General features: G+C 46.2%; 1 protein-coding gene across 6 annotated transcripts in view; it reads left to right on the top strand.

The window, feature by feature from the left end:
- Positions 1 to 20571, top strand: part of GALNT18 (polypeptide N-acetylgalactosaminyltransferase 18) — a 390932-nt gene that overhangs the window by 229686 nt on the left and 140675 nt on the right. For all 6 annotated transcript variants that reach the window (XM_077113997.1, XM_077113999.1, XM_077113998.1 and 3 more), the window contains exons 4-5: positions 16907 to 17090; positions 18803 to 19000. In XM_077113997.1, coding sequence (XP_076970112.1) covers positions 16907 to 17090; positions 18803 to 19000 — 382 coding nt within the window. The remainder of the gene's footprint in view (positions 1 to 16906; positions 17091 to 18802; positions 19001 to 20571) is intronic.

The raw sequence follows: 20571 nt of genomic DNA, 5'->3' as shown, positions 1-20571 counted from the left end.
GCCTTTTGAACACCATCAACAGACTCTGTTCATGTCCTATTGGTTCCTTGCTCTCGCAGAGTCAGTAGGAAACAAACAATTAAAGTAGCTACCCAAGTTCCTCAGTTCCTGCCCAGACTCCATGTTTCTATGTGGGGTTGTAAGTCCCATTTAGATTGAGGGAGAGGGAGGTGGTCATGGCTAGGTAAAGTTCAGCCAACCCCCAGAGAAGTGGCAGCCCTCCCACCCTGCTCTGTCCCCAACAGCTGTAACCAGAAACTTGCTGGGGTTGTGCTCTTTTTTTAGAGGGCCTGGCATTTGCATAGTGCTTATGGTCAATATGCTTTTCTTTCAGAAGGTCTAACTTTCCCATAATGGGTCTCCAGTGTTCCAGAACCTTCTCTTTCTCCTTTCTGTCAATTCCTTCATTACAATATCTTAATCAGAGTTTGGTTCCCTTTCTTCATATCAGTTTGTACTACTTGCTGTCCTTCCCTCCATCTTTTCTCCCTCCCTCTTTTCTTCTTTTATTTGTTTCATTCCCTCTACTCTGTAGAAAGATACCCTCTTAGAAACCGTTTTTTGGATTCATTCACCTTCCTTTCAAGTGTGGTGATGCTGGTATTTGCCACGCATCTAGCTGGCTGTAGCCTCTGCTGTGAAGCCCCCAAATTCCCTGAACTGTCAAAAATTGTCTGCTCACTTCCCTCATGGGTATCGATTTCCCCATCCATGGGGTTTTTGTGAAAATTAAATGAGATAATCTAAGCAAAGCACCTAGCACTGATTCTGACAGTTGGTGGATGCTCAAACAGTTTACGTTCCCTTCCTCTCCTTCCCCTCTGTCTGCTTCCTTGTGGGTCATGCCCCTCCATGTTTGGCCAGACTCAATCACTTCACTCTCACCAGGCTTTTCTCTGTAGCTCTCTTGGTCAAGAAGTAGTAGAGGCATGGAGACTCCATCCATACCCAAGTTCTGACTGTGGGAACCTTAGTGGGCCTGGGTTGGTGGGGACTGAATCTTACCCGAGGGTGGACATCTGACACTGGGTCCTCCCCATTTTTTCTGAATGAGTGAATGAATGATTTGGGAAAGGTAACAAGAAGCCCAGGTTCTGAAGCTGGAGACCAGTGCCGGCTGATAGGGGCACTGGATAGGATAGGGGGACTGGATATTGCGTACTGACAAGGTCCCCAAATATTCCCAGGGAGTGAGAAATCCATCATGGTGCCAGACAAAGTCAGAATGTGGCCAGGGAGAGTCTGGGTGCCATCCCTAAGCAGTTTACCCACATCCTGGATGCCAAGCAATGCTCTCGGCCCTTGTTGGAGGGCACATGTAGACCTGACTGGGGGTTGATGCTGAGTGAGGAACCCATGACCCGTATTGCTGTGGGGAAAAAGCAAAAGCAAAACCAAAAACCTTACCACCTTGGGTTTCTGCAATGGAGCAGTTGCTTTTGCTGCTGCAGTAGATGTTTTAATTTGTAAATTGACAAAAGTTCCTCCCTGACATTTCAACTCATTTCACAGAGACCTGTAGGAGGGAGGACTCTGAATAAAGCTTCCTTACCTCTTCCTCATATATTTTTTTTTTGGCCCAGACTTCAAGGCCCTTCACAATCTATCCGCTGCTCACTTATCCATCCCTCTCTTCACCCATTTAGTCTGTACCCCACCTTTGGCTGTAACCCACCCTCAGCCCTAACTGCTACTTTCCATTTCCCAGACACGTCGTGCACATTCATGCATCCCAGCCCTTTGTGCCTGCTGTGCTTTCCTAACTGGGATGTCTTTTTCTGACTCCTCTGTCTTCCTGGCAAAGCCCCCTCATCCATGCAGACATACTCAAATATCAGTCTTCTATAAAACTTTCCCTGATCCCCCTGCCGAGGTTGTCCATTTTCTGCTATATTTTCGCAGCATCGTGTGACAACCACTTTTGGAACAAATTTCAATGCACTGAAAGTATTCCTTTAATTATTTCCTCCCTCTAAGCTACGAGCTTCTTGAAGGGAGAACTCGGACTTGCCTTCACACGCCCAGCACTTAGCACAGGGCCTGCCACATGCTGAGTGTTTAGCGAATATCTGCCAGCTGAACACAAGTGAAAGGAACACAGAGGGGAAGCGAAGTGAGCAAAAGCCGTATTTCCAACACTTGGGGGCATGTCTATCAGGGAAGTCATATTTCTTGGGTTTTCTGAAGTAAATCTCACTAAAGGGATAGGATGATGTATATCTCTGAAATAGAAGGGTCTGGAAAGAATCAATAATTCTGAGAGACTTGGCAAAAGGATGTGCTGGCTGTCTGCTAACTGCAAAGGTTGCAGACTTTGGAGGGCAGCTTCTCATGGAAAGTTATTCATCCACTTGTCCTGGTATCACTCAGGCCGACAGGTGATGCACCTATGTTTGCAATCTGCATCAGAATCGTGATGACATCTCTAGGACCCAGGTCCCTGCCTTTGGTTGCTTTAAAAGAAGAGAGGAGCACTTTAAAGGTGGGCAAGGAAGCTCAGTGTCATGGGCTGGTGCCCAGAAACATGCCTATGTTAGCAATCCATCTCGGGATGCTGGCAGGGGCATCTTTTTACGCATGGGCTTTAAATATTAGAAAAAAGTCTTTAAAAATTAGTGCCTCCAGCAGTCGATTCTTTCTATGTAAATTTGGGATGGAGTGCAAGCCTAACCAGACTCCAGCAGCTTGTAAGTTTTCTCAGACAGCTCCAGCCCAGGAGTGTGTGCAGTGGCCCCCACAGGACCCACACATGGTATAACAGGCTCCCTCAATTAAAGCCTCTTTCCTTTCCATCAGAACCTGAGTATAGATGGAAAAGGGACTGCCGTGGAGGCCCCACCTGGCCCCCCCCCATCCCTGCTCAGCTTCCTGGCATGCCCAAGCTCACCCCTGCTTGACTTTTCAGCCAACAGTGGGAGGGCATGGGAGGGGAGCCTGGGAGCTGGCTCTGTTTGTCTGGACACGCCCTGAAGTTCTTAATGAACATTTCCCTTCTATGCCTGGGGCTTTTCCCTGAACCTCGGTCCTCTTGGTTAGGCCAGACTCCTTGTGTGGGTCTCTTCTGAGGTCCAAGACTGTGCCTCCAGCCCCCAAACACAGGTTGCACTTCTCCATGTTCGGTAGCTGCCACTGCTCTCCCCTGCAGTTGATATGATCCCTGCCTAGAGACCACCACTGCCAAGACCCTCTCTCCCAACACTTTGCCCCTTGCTGTGCTTTATTCTTCTGCATGGTTCAAACTCGCTGCCCGACATCATAGTGCACATCCATTTATTTATCTCTTTATCCTCTCCTTCCCCACCAGTGCATAAGCTCCTTGAGGGCAGGGCCCTTAATTTGCTCTCTGAGGTACCCCCACCACCTAGAGCAGGAGCTGGCATAGAGGCACCTCTAGTGTCTGTTGCCTGAGTGCACTGTGCCTACTTCACCCCACGAAAGGTCCATGTGCTGGAAAACTAGATACTGGCTAGTTTTCTAGATACTAAACTTGGAGTCAGTGATGATTTGAATCAAGGCTTCCCCACTAGCAAAGAGATGTTATACAAGTTGTATCTGTGTTCTCAGCTATAGAGTGGGGATTATATAGTTAAATAGTTCTTTCCCTATGTAGGTTGGGGTGAAGATTTAATGAGGCAAGTTATTGAAAGTGCCTAAGACATTGCCTGGTACATATATAAAATATTCAATACATGCTAGCTCTAAAATGTTTCCAGACATGCTTGTGAAGATGGGGATGCACTGAGGAAGTGTGGCTTGCTTGACTCTAACTGATCCCAAGACAGGAGAAAATGTGAGCGGAAGGCCTCATGTACAGCAGGAGGGCTGCTCTAAGGAAAGGGTGACTGAATTTCTGGTATGTCAGTGACCTTCAGGGGAAACTGAGCATGCAGAGTTTCTAAGAAAAGTTAACTGTGACCTTTAGGAGGAAAGAGGAAAAATTCTGTCTTCTGACCTGCCTCCTGAACCCCTAGGATAGAGTTGGGCTCTGCCGTGTATTAACTATATGACTTCAGGAAGGAACCATAGTGTTGCTGAGCCTCAGTCTCCTTATATTAAAAATGCCCATAATACTCTTTAACTCGCAGAATCCCATAAGGATCAAATGGGACAATATGTGTGAAGCAAACCTAGTCAACTGGAGGGCCCACCATGTGCCAAGAGCTGAAAACACCAGAAAGTTAGTTCCCAATAAAAGAGTGACTTTTTAAACCTTAGGTAATTATGACTTTTTAACCCCTTCACAGTGAGGCCATTGGTTTGGGGGGAAGTATTGTCCAGACAGATCCTGAAACCTTTGTTAATATGAAGATCTCTGTACGGCCATGTGCCGGCCGTACAGCAAATCACCATTAAATGCCAGATGCCAGCTGGCCTCTCTGGACACAGGGAAGAGTAAGACCCCATGGGAGCTCACAGTCCAGAGGAACATACAGTGAACTGGCACAGCGAGGGATACGGGCCCAAAGGGCAGAAGGAAATTAAGAAAATAGCACCAAAGTCCTTCTGGAGAAAGTCTGAATTTTGATCCTTAGGAAGCATTACTCTGAAATATGATTCATTTGTTCATTCATCCTTTTTATTAAAACAAAGTAAACACTCATGGCGCCCCTACCACATGCCAGGCACAGTACCGGGACAGTCATCTCTGGCTCGGCCAACTTAGGTGTACACAGATGACTTCCAGTTGCCTGGATTTGCATATCTACCTGCATGCTTTCCCCATGGAAGGGATTGCCATGGAAGGTGGCCCTGCCGCACAGGGAACAGGCCGGATGTGCTAGGAAGTAACCCTAGATGAGTAGATGAGAGAAGAGCAGCCCTCAGGGATGGCTGATGGGAATCAGCATATAAATTCCCAGGTCCCCTCTTCTCGCCCTCATTTTGCTCACTTGTAAAGAGCCCTGCCCCATGGGGCTGCTGTGAGAGAGAAAAGGGATAGCATAAGTTCCTCCCTTTTAAAAGAATATCTGCTTCAGATCTCGAAGTGTGGCTAAAATCTGCTCAAATGCCTAACTCAGAGCCTGGAGAGATGCTCATTAAATGCCCTACCAGCTAGCGAATGTGTTGAGGACGTGGGACTCTGGGGCTAAACTGCTGAGCTCAGAATATTGCCTCTACCACTTGTTATTTGAACTTGGACAAGTTGCTTAACCTCTTCATGCCTCAGTTCTCTCATCTATAAGATGGGTAACTAGCAGTACTGCTTATAGGAGTGCTATGAGGGTAAAATTACTTAATAGAAAAAAGTTCTTAGGTACCTGACACATTGAAAATCACCTTACGGAGATTGTTAAATAAATGGATGACGGGTTAGGATGGGAAGGGGCCTGGGGATTGAACACAGGGTGGCCGGGTGGTGAGTTTGCTGCAATTTGCTGCAGGCCTGGCCTTCTGAGGTCATGTGGTGGGTGCCAGGCTCCAGGTTTGGCTACCTTCCCTTTAAAAGGAGGAAGAGAACCAAGGAGATCAGACAAAAGAACAGAAAATAGAACCATTTATTGAGCACTTACTTTGGTTCTGGTTTATCTCACAGCATCTTACAGCAACTGGAAGAGGTAGATAACATTATTCATGGATAAGGAAACTGAGTCTCAGAGGGGTTCAGTCATGTGCCCAAAGTTATACAGAGCTGGGAATCAAATTGAGGTCTGTCTCCCCGAGCCCTGCTCTTTCTGCTCTGTCATTTTTCAATAAAGAAATAAAATCCCAAGGGGCAAGAAGAGCACACCTGGGCTCTGCCTTGTCACCCACCCCTTCACGGGATCCCTTTGTGAAGAGATGTACTGAAATTGGTCTGTGAGCTGAGGAAAGGGGCATCAACCTCCTGATGTGATAATTGCTGAATGCGGGTGGGGGTGTAAATATGTCTGCCAACCCCAGCCAGATCTCCAGAGTTGTGGATCAGCCGGACTGAGGCTGCTGGTCTCATGAACTGTGCAGCAGTGATCAGCTAGTAATCTGCTTCTCAAGCTGCTGGTCACAGAAGCACAGATCTGACTTACACCCTGTGGGAGCCTCAGCTCTTTCCCCTGGCAGACTAAGGCCTGAGGTCTGTCCCCACTGGTTGCCTAGACACATCAGTGTTTCTGGCACCCTATGTCCTATGTCTAAGGAGAAAACCGTCCCCTCTCCACCCCAACCCCATCCCCTTTCCTGCTTGGGAGACTCCGCTGCAGAAGAGGGAAGTCTTCCTAAAGAATCTGGCACCTAAATTGGTGGGATGAAGTTGAGAAGAAGTTTGGAGGCAGAAGGAGCAGTTAGTACAAACACAACGTAGCACCAGCGAGTTTGGTATGTTTGGGGATGTGACTTGAGCAAAGAGCCTTGCAGATGAGTCTTAGAAGCAAACAGGGGTCAGGATCATTGGAACTGTAAGCCCTGGAAATGGCATAAAGGGACGTCTGTTTCTCTGACGTTTCTAGAAGCTTAGACTCAAGATCTCAGGATCGTGGGAGTCAGTGTACAAGAATCACAAACTCTAAGGGATCTCAGAATCTTGAAATTTTGCATCTTGTATCATAGACTCCTGGCCTCTCAGTGATTAGATTTTAGGATCATTACATTTTGAAGCTGGGCAACACTCTAAACTTGTACAAAAGAACTAAAAATTCAAACTGGCCTTTGGCTTAACTACCAATGGTACCTGGACCTTCCCCAAGGGCCTGGCACCTAAGGGGTAGGAGGGCCTGCGCCTTGCCCTCCTGCAGTTCTCTTTGCATGGTAGGCACAGCATGGCTTGTTCTCAGTTTGAATTTCATCTTCTGGGGAGTGCTGCATGCCCAGGGTTTCCCTAGACCATGAATTCTAGGTCACTTTAGTTAGGGGAGGGCCCTACTTGGTACTCCTGAGCTTATGGAGGGGTTGGAGGGGCTGGGGCTGGAGCAGTATCCACTTTGTGTCTGGCTGTGGCTGCCATTAATCATACATTGTGGCATTTTTAATAAGTCCTGTGGCTCCTGCTGAAAACAGTCAGAGTGACAGGAGTATTTTCTACCATTGAGGTAATTTCACAGCACTTGGGTTGCTGCCCACCTTCACTTTATGGGGGTTTTCTCCTCACTTGGCTCCAGAGAGTGCAAAGATGAGATGGCCCTTTTCCAAGGTCAGTTAGTTAATGAAGACAGCTGATTTCTATTAGTCCATTCTTATGTTCCTTTGCTGAATTGCTCATGGTGGATGAATGAAGAGCCATTGAGCTCTGGACCTGCAAGAAGAGCTGGATTCTCTTCCTGGGCTGATTATCAGCTCTGTGACCTTGGGCAAGGCTAGGGATAAACAAAGCAAAGATGATGTGACCATTCAGAAGCCCCTGCATGGAGCTGGATGGTCTGGAAACATGGACCTGGAACCCAGGCAGGACCACAGGGAGTACCCGGATTTATGCAGGCAGCCATTTTCTCCTTGGCTCCCTGTGGGATTTCCTGGCTGTGATTGTATTGTGAATCCCAAAAGTGAGTAAGAATTAGTCCAGAAAGTTCTCACCCAAACTTTGACCCTCTTCCCTCATTTCTTGGTCTTTCCTGCTCAGGAATTTTCATCCCAGAGAAATTAGGTTGTGTGTATGAATATTCCATCAACCACCCAGCCAAAAAGAAGCCAAACTGAGCTATCTAATTCTTCCACTTGGGTTCAAGGATACATAGTTGTAAAAGAGGGCATTCTCTTCCCGAAGTGAATTGGTGACCATAGAATTCTATTGTGGCCTGAGACGGGTGTTGTGGCACCTTTGAGTAGAAAATAATGATTTCTAGAGTTAGCTAGATCCAAGTTTGAATTCCTGCCTATTCCTTATCTTCTGGGTCATTTTGGGTATGTTATTCAAAGTCTCTGATCCTAGAGTTTTTTCCCATTGTCATTTGAAAATAATAATAGGTGGTGATTAAAAACCTGGACTCTGGAGCCAGGTTGCCTGGGATTACATCCCAGCTCCACCACCACCCAGCTCTGTGCACTTAACCAATCTGGACTTCAATTTCCTACTCTATGGAAAGGGGATAATAATACTATCTACCTTGAGTTATAGCTATTGAGAGGATAGAATGAGTAATGTATGAAGCGTGTTTAGACTAGTACCTGACACATAGTAAGCACTAAATTAATAAACGTTAGCTATAGTTTTCATTGTTTGCAGGTAGTAGTGAGGTTTCAATAAGATCAGAATCTTGAATGGCTTCTTATGTTCTTAATCTATACTTATTGAATGACAATAAAGGATGAGATGGATTGATATAACGTGCTGAACATGGTACTTGCTATATAGTAAAAGGTGGGGCAATGTGCCTGCAGAATCACAGCCTTTCTTCCCTGGGCAGCAGAGCCGGTGTGCTGGGGCTGGCTAGGACCTTGTAAGCTACCCACGAACATCCTTTGCCAACTCTGAGTCAGTGGCGTTGGACGAGTAGCTTGCAATATGCTATGGTGAGAGAATTTGTGCCATAGAAGTTGGCAAATGCTATATAGCTCAGGACTTGTTTTGTTTTTGGTTTTCGAGAGAGAGTGTACAAGAGTTGGACATTAATTAGAATCCAGCCCATCCCTACTGGCCAGGGGAGCATTTCTACATCATCTGCTATAATCATCTTCAGAAACCAGTCCTATTTTGTTGCAAGATACAATATCTTTAGGAAAATAAGTCATTTTGTGGCAGATAAGAGGACATTAGTGGGTGTTGAAGGGCCTGCCTTTGGAGATCCTGCTATATAAGGAGAGCACATTTCTTGTGGGTTTTGGTGGTCACTAATGCCCTTTGACACCAAAGGACAGACCTGAAAACAGATGGCTGGGTCTAGGAGGTGGTATTACTGGGATTCTCTGTAACTTGCCAAGACTAAATTAATGCTTGGAGTGTCACTGTGTGCCTGGACCTCATCATCACATTTCATATGTCATCCCTGGGTCTCCTGGGTGGATCCTTCTCTCGATCCCTACCATAAATAGCTGGATCAGGCTTCTGAGTTAGAGGGACCATTGAAGGCCATTCCAAATCTACTTCAGAATCAATTGACTTTGAAGAAGTGCAGCTATTAAACGAGCTGGACAGAAGTGCAGCTGTTAAGTGCAGCAGACAGAAGAATGAACCTTGAGGAAGGCATTTGTAAACTGCCCAGGATTTGCAAGCTGGTCTGGAGTGATCTTAAGGGAGAGCAATGCATACAAGGAGGCTGCCCTAGGGCTCTGAGTGATCTGTGCTGCTGGTATTCCAGCTGTCCCAGCCTGGCTCATCAGCAGGACCATCTGAGTCCAGTGCCCCCACCCTAAATCCTGAATTCTTCATCAGAGGGACATCTTTATTCACTTATTTTAAGTTCCCTGGGTGATGTGGTTGATCAGCTTGTTTTGAGAACTGTTGCAACCTAATGAATAGTCTTTCTATAAGAGTGCCTTGACCTAGCGTTTTTGTTTCAGTGGCCCTAAATAGCTTTAGAGAAAAGCCAGTTCATCTGATATGAGGAAGATCAGCTACTGTTTACTCTTACAGGAATAAACAGAAATGTGCTGTGCTTTTAATCTTTTAAATCAGCACTATTGGAAAGCAGCAATTATTGGCACTTCTCAGGGGTGGGTGTTCACGAGTATGGGTTTCTGAGGACAAAAATTTGAGCCAGGGAGGTGAATAGGACACCCTGCAACTATGGGGCTGGGCAGAGGGGACAAAATATAGTGTCATGTGCAAGGGTGACTGGGGGGCTATAGAGGACAGTCCAAAGCTTCATATCTAATGATGGCTAGGCAGAGAAATGAAAATCAGTTAGGAAGTGAAGAACTGCATCTAAGGGCAGCACAATGCAGCCATTGGGTTTGGGAAAATGCACAGAAAAAGTATCTGGATGGGTAGCGGGGGAGCCATTTACAGACAGAGACCCCAAAGGCTTCTGTTAGGAGCTGTGAGACCACATATATTTCAGTGGCGTTTCCCTCTTCCAGAGCTGATCTCTGTTTATTTCATTTGAAACCAAAGCCTGCCTTCCCATCAGACTCTTCTGCAGAGTTCACAAAATTCAGCTCACAACTCTGATCTACTGAGTCAGACTCTCTATGAGGTGGTACCTTAGGACCTGTGTTTTTAACAAGCTGATTCTTATGCAGCCCAGCTTTTTTATTTTTTGTATGCTGTATGGTGGGGGTCACATTTCATTCACACCCCTATCAGAGAAAGCCCTCAGGCCAAGGCCGTGGGTATGGGAAAGCGAGTGCCAAAGGGATGTGAACAGGATGGCTGCATAATGTGCCATACATTGTGCAAAATGAAATGATGGGGCCCCTTGTTCAACAATGATTAAGAATTTCAAGATGACGACAGAAGCACATTAAACTGAATACAGGGAAGCATTTGGCTGTGTGTAACTACACAGACCACATGTCCATGAAGCCGGCCTTACCCTTCTGAATGGGGCATCTCCTACTCAGCTCCAGCAAATCATCACCAAATGGCAGTGCCTTGCAGGGCAAAGAAAATATATCTCTGAGCAGATGCAGCCCTGAGACTGCCAGTTTGCAGACTCTGTCAGGGAACATGTCGGATTCCCAGGAATGGGGTTCCATGTATTACTTGAATTATGCCAGTTTCTCGAACTCAGCATTATGGACAGTTTGGCCTAGATAAGTCTTTGTTGTGGGGCTTTCCTGTGCATTGCAGGATGTTTAGCATCCTCCCTGCCTAAGAGCAACACCTACCTCCTCCCCAGTCGTGACAATCAAAAAAACATCTTCAGACACTGCCATCTGTTCCCTTGGGGCCCCCCTGGGCTGTGGGGGTGGGGCAGTCTCCTGAGTTGAGAACCATTGAAAGATTAAGTAAGGTAAAGAACTTAGATTCTCTAGCTTCAGTCCATCCCCTTCTTTTTTACCACCAACTCCTTCTCCAACCAGTAGACATGTCATTTCAGAGGCTTCAACGTTTAGGACACTGAATCAGTTTCTGAATTGCTTTTTAAAAGATCTCTCTCTTTCTCTCTCAATAGAACACACCACCTGCCTTTCAAATATTCAGCAGAATGAAAATTCCATAAGGACTGTCTGTTTCACAGCTATAGCCACAGTAGCCGGATGAATGCCTGATACTAAGTGCTCAATATCTGATGAATGAATGACTGAATGAATGAATGGCTCTATCTTTACTTCTACTTCCACCAAACCTAGAGCAGACATGGGAAATAATCGTTTGAGCATGAAGGGAAAGATGAGGAGTTGGACTCCCATTTCCAAAACTGGGCAGGCCGTTGTGCAAGGATGCCTATGTAGGTGCTCGGAAGAATGAAGCTCTGTGAAGCATCCATCTGCTGATCTTTAATTTCCTTTATGTGTGAGATCAGAGTGTACCATTCCGTGTTTAAATCAGACCAAGACTTGACAGTGCCAGACCTCTCCTCTTGCATTTGTTTCTTTGGGGCAGCTATGGAGCTAGCACTGTTATGGAAGGAGTGCAAGGAGCATAGAGAAGGGAAAAAGGGCTTTGTTGACCAATCTGATACATTCCCCATTTTTACTTGGCCCCTACATCTGAAGAAATGAGGTCAAGCAAGCTACCTCTACTTAGCTGGTTCTGGGGAGTGGTTCTACTTTGCTAGCTGCCAGAATGTGATAAACCAGAATCAGAATGGCTTTTAAAAAGGGGAATTTATTAAGTTGCATGGTTACAGTTTGAAGGTCATGAAAATATCCAAATTAAAGCAAGACTATAGAAACGTCCAATCTAAGGCATTCAGGGAAAGATACCTTGTTTCAAGAAGGCCAATAACTGTCAGGTTTTCTCTCTCAGCTGGAAAGGCACATGGCGAGATCTGCTAGTTTTCTCTTCAATGGCTTCCTGGGGCTCTGTCCATTCTGTTGACTCTGTCAGTTCTGGTAGCTCTCATGGCTCTACAGCTTTTTCCAAAATGGTTCCCTCTTAAAGGGTTCCAGTAAGCAACCCCACCTTGAATGGGTAGAGACCCATCTTCATGGAAACCATCTAATCAAAAATTACCACCTACAACTGGGTGGGTCACATCCCCATGGAAACAATAAAAAGATGACACCCAGCAATGTTGAAAGAGGATTAAAGGATATGGCTTTTCTGGGGTATACAACAGATTCAAACCAACACAGGTGGTATCCACATGGGACAGTGTAGAGTGACGTGTGACCTCCTAAGAAGCAAAGTGTTTCATTAGCACAGCTTCTGGGAGTGATGATTCACAGAGGACATTCAAATGTCAGCAGAGCAAGGATTTGTGAACAGCAGGAGGGTATTGGAGGAGCACCACAAGTAAGATGACACACTCTCTCTCTCTGAGATGACACTGATCTCGGTCCAGAGGGCAAATTGTATTTCTCTGTCAGTGCTGGCGTCAGCAGCTCCACCATTGATCCTAAGTCTGGCAAAATCAGAGAGAGCAAAACCCCTACCTCCTCTTTCTCTGGCACATTAAAGCACATATAAAATACAGCTTTTCCTTTTTTACCAAACTTATACTCCTGCCCCACCTACCAAGACATTTCATTTAAAGCCATTTATAAATATTTCAAACAACAATTGAAAGTAACTTGCATATAAATAAAAAAGCTAAAAGACAATGGTGTTTTTAGGCTTGAACTTAAAAATGAATGTTGCAAAAGCAGAGAAGCAAAAATGCTGATAGAATCCTTGTCATTAGTCTTATATTTGGCTCTGAGCTTCCTGGCAGCCTTGGCAAAAAGACTATGTGCTTTTTGTAGCTGTGGCAAAGAGGGTTACATGCTTGTGGTTAGGTATAAGGAGAAAGAGTTCTTTATATTTTGGGGGAGCTAAATTCTGAGAGGTATTTAATGAGTGGAACAAGGTGTAATGTAACAGGCAATATCTTGGACAATAGTCTTCTAGCAAATGCAGAATTGCTTTTGAGGTCATTCTTTCTTGCTCTGACTGTTGGCAAAGATTGAAGTGAAATATGAAAACCTAATTAGGTAAATGTACTCTGCAAAGACTGAGTGTCATCCAGGATGTCGCAGCACTTTTTCCTTTTTCTTTTTTTGCTTAATCGCAGTTGTTTGAATGGGCTGAGGGAATCTTTGCTTCTTATCAGGAGCACATGTTTGGGATGCAGTTGGCTCAGGATAGAATTTTTCGCTAGCTGGTCCACCAGAAACCTTTATTCTAGTTTCACTGTTAACAGCCCTCAGAGGTACAAAGAGACAGGCAGCACCTACAAGACAGAGAGCCTTTTCATCTTTTGCTCCCACCTTTCTAACCTGATTCTTTGGTCTCTGACTTCATTTCCTGTTCATGAGGAGTGAGTTCACAATCTTATTTTAGCCCCGGCACGGCATCAGAGCAATAGACCCTGTTTTTTTTTTTCATTCATTCCTTTGTTTGTTTGCTTGCCTTTGTTGTATAACAAACCACCCCAGATGATAGAAGGTTTAAAACGACAACTATTCCTTGGTTCCCAGTTCTGCAATATGGCCTTGGAGAGCTGGGCAGCTTGTCTCTGTGCTAGCTGGTGTCAGCTGGGTTCCATTTGCTGACTGCCTTTACACTCAGATGGTGGCCATGGCTGGGGCATCCAAGCTGACCTCACTCACGCACCTGGGGCCTCGGAGGGTTGTTCTGAACTACTGGAGACTGCCTGCACCTCCCATCCTTAAGGAGGCTGGCATCCCAGGGCAGCAAGAGAGTGAAGGCGGAACCTAAGGTGTCTTTACCCTAGCCAGGAATTTGGACAGCCTCCCTCCTGCTGCTTCTGCTGTCACAGGGCCAGCACAGATTCAGTGTGTGTGAAGCAACACAAGATGTCAATTCTGGGATGTGGGGATCACTGGGGGCCATTCGTCACAATCACCCACAGTCCTGCTCCTACTAACTCCTAGGTAATGGTGGCCCCCATAGGCAGGGATGCTTACCTAAGGAGAGAGGAGGGAGAGGAGGGACAGGCACACACTCCCCTGGGGAGGGGGCTCTACATCAGGTCTTTTGGTGAGCCTAGCCCAGGGCTCACTCCAAGTTCCGTGCACTCACCACTTCACTGCCACCATCAAAAGCCAAAATATCAGACTTTATAAGTTCTATTTAAATTTTTCAAAAAAGATATATGAGGAATGGACCTTTGAAGTGATGATTCAGTAAATGTTTTAAGAAGCCTCCTGGCAACTGTGCTTGAAGACCTGGTAAGTGTGGGACACGCTGAGTTATGTCACTCCGGGGCTGACTTTCTAACATTTGTTAGACGGTGGCATCCCCAGGCCTCCCCAGTGAGCTGTGGCAGGCGGAGAGCATGAAATCATTTTCATGGTGACTAAAGTGAGAAGGACGGTGTGTCAGAGCAGCCCAGAGCCAGCCGAGTCTTGGGATTGGAATGAGAAGAGCACCTGACAGCCCCCACGGCCTTCAGACAGGGCCATGCTGTTTAAAACGATGACTTGAATGACAATGGAAGCCATATGCTCATCACTTTTGCAGAACCTGAAAAGCTGGAAGGGCTAGATAACAAAGACATTGGATAACAGAATCAGAAGACAAAAACATTTTGACGTCCTGGGAAAACTGTAAATCTTTTAAAAAGATTGACATTAAATAGGAGTAAATGTAAGATCCAATCACTGGCTCAGAGCATGCACGCACGCACACATGAGCCACATCCACAAGGGGATGGGATGAAGGAAGCCTGCCTTAGCAGCACGTGTGAAAAGGATTTGTAGGTGTATATTGCCAATATGCTCAATTTGAGTCTGATAAAGGCAGAGTTGATGTGACCTTTGGCAATATTAATAAGAACATAGATTCTGGATTAAGGGACGTGATTATTCCCTCTTTTCTGTAGGGTCCAGTTTACTCTAGAAGTAGTAGGTGAAGTTTGGGGTGCATAATTTAAGAGAGAGGAAAATTCACATATTTAGAGGGATACTGAGCATGAGGAAAGAACTTGAAATTATAAGATACAAGGAAATATAAGGAGGAACTGTAGATGTTTGGTTTAAAGAAATCTGCAGTGAGAGCTTAACGATGGTCTTCAACTCTGAAGTGTTGTCATGTGGAAGAAGGACTTCATCTGCTTTCCTTGGCCCCCAAATAGATCTTGAAATAATGAGTAAAAGTTGAGAGACCCTGGCATGAGGGGGTTAAAATATGTAATGGTTAAAGTGACCCTGTGAGGAATTGACTGCAGAGAGTTCCCTTTTACTACAGGGGCTGGATGTTCATTCACCAGAATAGATGGATGAGATTCAAATTGTACATGGCTAATTGGTTCAAAATGAACTTTAAAGTTCTTCCTAACTAACTCAGAGGTTCTGGGATTCTTAGGGACTAGCCCAAGCTGACAGAGCCCGCCTCTCCTGCTTCCCCTTCAGTGTTCCTGCTTCTGGTACCCAGTCTCCTTTTCCTACTTGCAGGTATTCAGAAAAGGATCCGGGGGGTACATCCTACCCACAGATCTATTTCTTTGGCCAGTATCACGTGTAAGATTTGAAGTTAAATATTTGTGGGAAGCCATACGTCTCCAGTAGGGGCAGTAGTCACCTGCCACTTTATGTTTCCAAGGCATAAAGCCACTGCACACATTTCCTGCCAGGTCTCTGGGGCCTTGCTACTTACAGACTTCTGATCTCAGAACAGGGCTAAGCAGGATGAGGTGGTCCTGGACCAGAGCTTCTGAGGACAGTGCTTTGTCAGCCAGAGAAAGATGCTCAGATTTCTTGGGAATATCAGTTCCCCTCCCTTACATCTCTCCATATGATGGAAGCAGTGAGGAAGGGTAGAGGGAGGGAATGGAAGAAACTAACTTATTTAAAGCATCTACCATGTGCATGCACATTTCACAAATATTAATCCCATTTAATCCTCACTGCTACCCTGAAGGTAAGATTATCAACCCATATTTTCAAAAAGGACATTAAGAATTGCTTTAGTAACGAGCCCAGGGTCACATGCTAATACACGGAGAGCAGAATTTAAATGCAGGGGCTCTTTCTCCAAACACTCTTCTCTTACTACTACCTGGTGCTGTTGTGCTGTGCCAGCTGCTCCATGCCCTTTTCTCACACCTATGGGGCTGCCTGCCTGTAGGGCCCCAGGCTGGACACTGAGGGACACAGAACTCTTAACACCCTCTGGTAAGGCAGGGCTCAGCCCAGGTGGGTCTGTCCCCAGAGCCTGAGTGTGATGAGGTAAAGAATGTGGTTTTCTAAGTGATTAGATCCGGTCTGAAACCACACCTTGCCACTTGCAAGCAGCATGACATTGGACAAATTGCTAAACCTTCCTCACTTCCCATAGACTTAGAATTTGTTTGCTACTACTGCTGCAACAAATTACCACAAATTTAGTAGTTTAATACAACCCACATTTATTATCTTACCGTTCTGGAGGTCAGAAGTCCAAAAACCAAAATATCAGTAGGGTTGTTTGCCTTCTGGAGGCTGTAGGGAAGAATCCACCTCTTTGCCTTTCGAGATCCTAGAAGCCACCCACATTCCTTACTGTGGCCCTCTTGCATCTTCAAAGCCAGCAATTGCATCACCTCAACCTCTGCTTCCACTGTCACAGCTCCTTCTCTGGCTCTGACCCTCCAGCCTCTCTCTTACGAAGGACCCTTGTGATTACACTTACTCACTTGGATGATCTTAAAACCCTTAATTCAACCACATATAAGGTCACAGGTTCACAGGTTCCAGGAATTAGCATGTGGACATCTTGGGGACCATTATTCCTCCTGCCAGAGACTATCAAGTAAGACAATGCTCGTGACCCTGTGCATGTTCTGGGGCTCGATAAATACTGTTTCCCCCCGTTTTTCTCTTCAAAGCTGAGCTCTGCTGGCCATTCCTTGGAAACACCAAGGAAGACCTGGGAAAGGGAATGGGCCCTTCACCCTCTAAAAGGGTGAATGTTGTTATTGTACCCTCCACCCTCCTACCCCACTATGCTAAAGATGCATTTTCTCTCAAACAGAGGAGCTGAAGGAGAAGCTGATGGAATATGTGGATAAGGTGAACAGCCAGAAGCCGGGCTTCATCAAGGTCGTACGCCACAGCAAGCAGGAAGGCCTCATCCGCTCCAGGGTGAGCGGCTGGAGGGTGGCCACCGCCCCTGTGGTGGCACTCTTCGATGCCCACGTGGAGTTCAATGTGGGCTGGTAAGCGCCAAGCTTGTCCCTTTGGGAGAAGAGGACGGGTTCCAGTGTGGTCCAGGAACTTTGGCTCAAATGGGTGCAAAGCATGCTGGGATCTCCCTCATGGACTAGAGGGAAGAGACAATTCTGGGAACAAATGTGTGACCTAGGCAACAGGGATGACCCTTCAGGGTGGGGGCAGGGGTCAGCACGTCTCAACAGAGAGTATGTTGTCATCAGGTTCGTCCCCAGCTGGCATGCTCCTCTAGGAAATATGATCGAGGGAGTCAGTGAATACCGAGGGCAAAGCAGAGGGGGCCTGCTCAGTCACCATCAGAGCTCCAACAACCATGGGCTGGACATGAGACAGAAAACCGACCTCACAGACAGGCCAACACCAAGTGGGTGGGGATGGGCAAAGGTGGCTTGATCTTGTCACCTGGCCTCCCCCAAAATATGCGAAACGCTAGGCCACTGATTGCACATAATCTCGGGTTCTCCCTAGTCATGAAACTGAGCTTCCTTTCCCTGGTTAGGGCTGCTCAGCAGCTGGCTGGGGCAAGAGAACAGATAAAAGGCCTCAGTGGCTGCAGCCTGGTAAGGAGAAGGCATCTGACTGACCTCCCCACAGTGCTGGGAGGGCATGGTGCAGCCCCCTGGGGATGGCTTTGCAGAGACTGGGCATGCAAGGTAGAGGTCCTGGGGATGAGCCACAAGAAGCTGGAGCAGGTAGGTTAACACCCTCTTAATATGTCTGATGGCACCAGAGTCTCCTTCCCTCCCCAGACTCCACAGTGCCATCTTCCGCCTTCCTGCAGGGGGGTGAGGAGGGCTGTTCAGTAGGAAAGGATAGCAGGGCAAAGCAGGGCACGCACACATCATGGGCTGGATTCTGCCATGCTTTTGTATAATCAGCCTGAATTAAGGTTGCAACACAGCCATTTTTAAATAGTTGAAGTCCCTGTTTGCCATTTGTGACTATTTAAAAAATATTTTCTTTGGATTTATGGCCAGAAGAGGAGAGGGACACTTACTATTTCAAGCTGATTTGAATAAACAATTATGCAGCAAATGTAATATTAATGAGGAGTTTATTGTTCCTGTCTGCAAGTACATTACTCTCCTGTTGCCTGCAGTTGTGTCCTGGCTCCCTGGGAAAGCCCAGTGCCTCACCTCTCCTTGGGCACTTTGCCGAGCATGTCGGGTGGGGATGGCCCAGCTGCCATTCCAAGCCTGTGCTTGGAAGGACTGAAGCAGCATTGCATGACTGGTGGAACTAAGTTTGTTCTCACCTCTGCGTCTCTGCAATCCTCATCTGTCCTTTCCTCCAGGTTGAAACCCAGAATTTTAACAAACTCAAAGTCCAAACTGAAAGCTTCTCCTGAATCTCAGAACCTCAGAATCTATTCCTTTTCATTTTAAGTGGGGACTTTTCTTTTGCTAATGAAGAAAGGGAAACCAAGTAGGGACAAAATAGAATCTCTTGGCTGGAATAAGATTTTCACAGCTCAACTCGGGGCATGTTATAGGAGTGCTCAGTCCTCTTGCCAACCCAGAGTCATCATCGGGACAGGAAGTTGAATACAGACTCCTTCCCAGGGGGTGTCCCCCTCTCCACTGGAAGGCATGGCTGGCTGTTCATTCCTCTTTGTGCCAGGGAAAGGCCATAGGTGCTGCTCATCTGGTTGTTGTCCACCTTGGAAGCAGTGACCCGTCTCTCCCTCCCTCCTGTGCAGGGCTGAACCCGTGCTCACTCGCATAAAGGAGAACAGGAAACGGATCATCTCACCATCATTTGATAACATCAAATATGACAATTTTGAGATAGAAGAGTACCCACTAGCTGCCCAGGGCTTCGACTGGGAGCTGTGGTGCCGCTACCTGAATCCCCCCAAGGCCTGGTGGAAGCTGGAGAACTCCACAGCCCCAATCAGGTAAGGCTTACTCATCTGTGGATCTCCAGGCAAAGGCTCCCCTTCCAGATCAACCCTTATTCTCCAAGTTTGAGGTCCATCATTGTCCACTGGTTAATCCTGATTAGGAGGAATAGGGATTAGGAACGGTGGAAAGGAATTTCTGTATGAGCTTCAGGAACTGCTCACAGGACCTGGAGATTCCTTTTAAAGAACAAGGCCACCAGATCTCATTCACAGCCTCAAAGTTACTCATTTCAACACATCACTGAACGACACTGAAGAACAACTGCCGTGCTCTGTGCTGGCCATCCGAAGTGATTAAGACTTCGTTCCTGCCCCTCAAAAGCCTGGAGTTCAGTCTCTCTAATGGGGACTAGAGGTAGAAACTGTATGGAAAGATCAAGAAAGCCCTTTCAGAGAGGATTGCATTTGCACTGCATTTTTAAGGGCCTGGTTTTTCAGGGCCGGGTTGGGGAAGGAGTAGAGTAAGTCCATGGACACAGTGGAGATTGTGTGGAACAGGAATGAGAAATATGAGTGGGCAGTCCCAGGCCATAAGGCTGGATGGGAGCAGAGGCAGGACCAGACCGCACAGGGTCTTGCATACCTTGCTGATATTTGAGATTGATCCAGTGACATTCAGATAAAAGTGGCTTAAAACTACATTTCAAAGTTCCCAAACCCTTTCTGCCTTTGCTGCCACCTTCATAAACTCATGAATGACTCCCCATGTAGTCTCTCCTTTTATGGGTGAGCCCTGATTTCTCTTTGTGTTCATGACAGGATATGGGTGCTTTTATGTTCCCTCAAAGTCCTACCTGTTAAAAACACAGCTGACCTATAGGACTGCTCCTAGAATGAAAGGGAGGTTAGAAGTTGTTGTTGCTTTGTATTACATGAGGGAGAAAGAGTATGATAGATACAGTTCAAAGTGAGCAATTATTACCCAAGATCACATTTTTCCTTGCCAGAAGAAAACAATATTCGTATTTAGAAAAGGGTGGAATAAATTCCATCTTAGATGTTTCCTACTGTTACTACTATTACTTACATTGCTATGCCCATGCCACAGATTTGTGCTATTAAATATTTGTTAGAGCCCACTGTGTGTAAGAGCCTCTTACACTCAGGGTCTTGTCTGATCCCCAGCATAACTTGATGATGGTTCATTTTGTCGCCTCTGTTTTATATGATGAGGAAAGTAAGACTGAGAGAGGAGAAATGCCCAGCCTAAGGCTCTCGGCAGTGGGACCAGGATCTAAACCCAGGTCAGCCGGGTTCTAAATCTAATCATCATCCCACTAATCTGCCACTTTTGAGCTCAGAGCTGGTGTGGCCAGTTTCTTCCCTCAGCTCTGTTGAATGCTACTGGAGAGAAATACGCCACCATACAATTAATGTTCTTGCAGAAGACCGCGTGGGTATTTGCTGCTTCTGTTCTGCTCATCTCTAAAGGAATCAACCTTTATCTTGATCATTAACCAGCAAACCTGCCTACGCTCTATGTCCTTTGAATATAATGTCAACTCCAAAATTTTCCATCATATGATTTTTATCAATAGCTCAGTTGAGAGAAATTGCATTCATGA

This window comes from Tamandua tetradactyla, chromosome 8 (assembly GCF_023851605.1).
Source record: "Tamandua tetradactyla isolate mTamTet1 chromosome 8, mTamTet1.pri, whole genome shotgun sequence".
Taxonomy (NCBI): Eukaryota; Metazoa; Chordata; class Mammalia; order Pilosa; family Myrmecophagidae; genus Tamandua; species Tamandua tetradactyla.
This window is presented reverse-complemented; position numbering and strand designations above follow the sequence as displayed.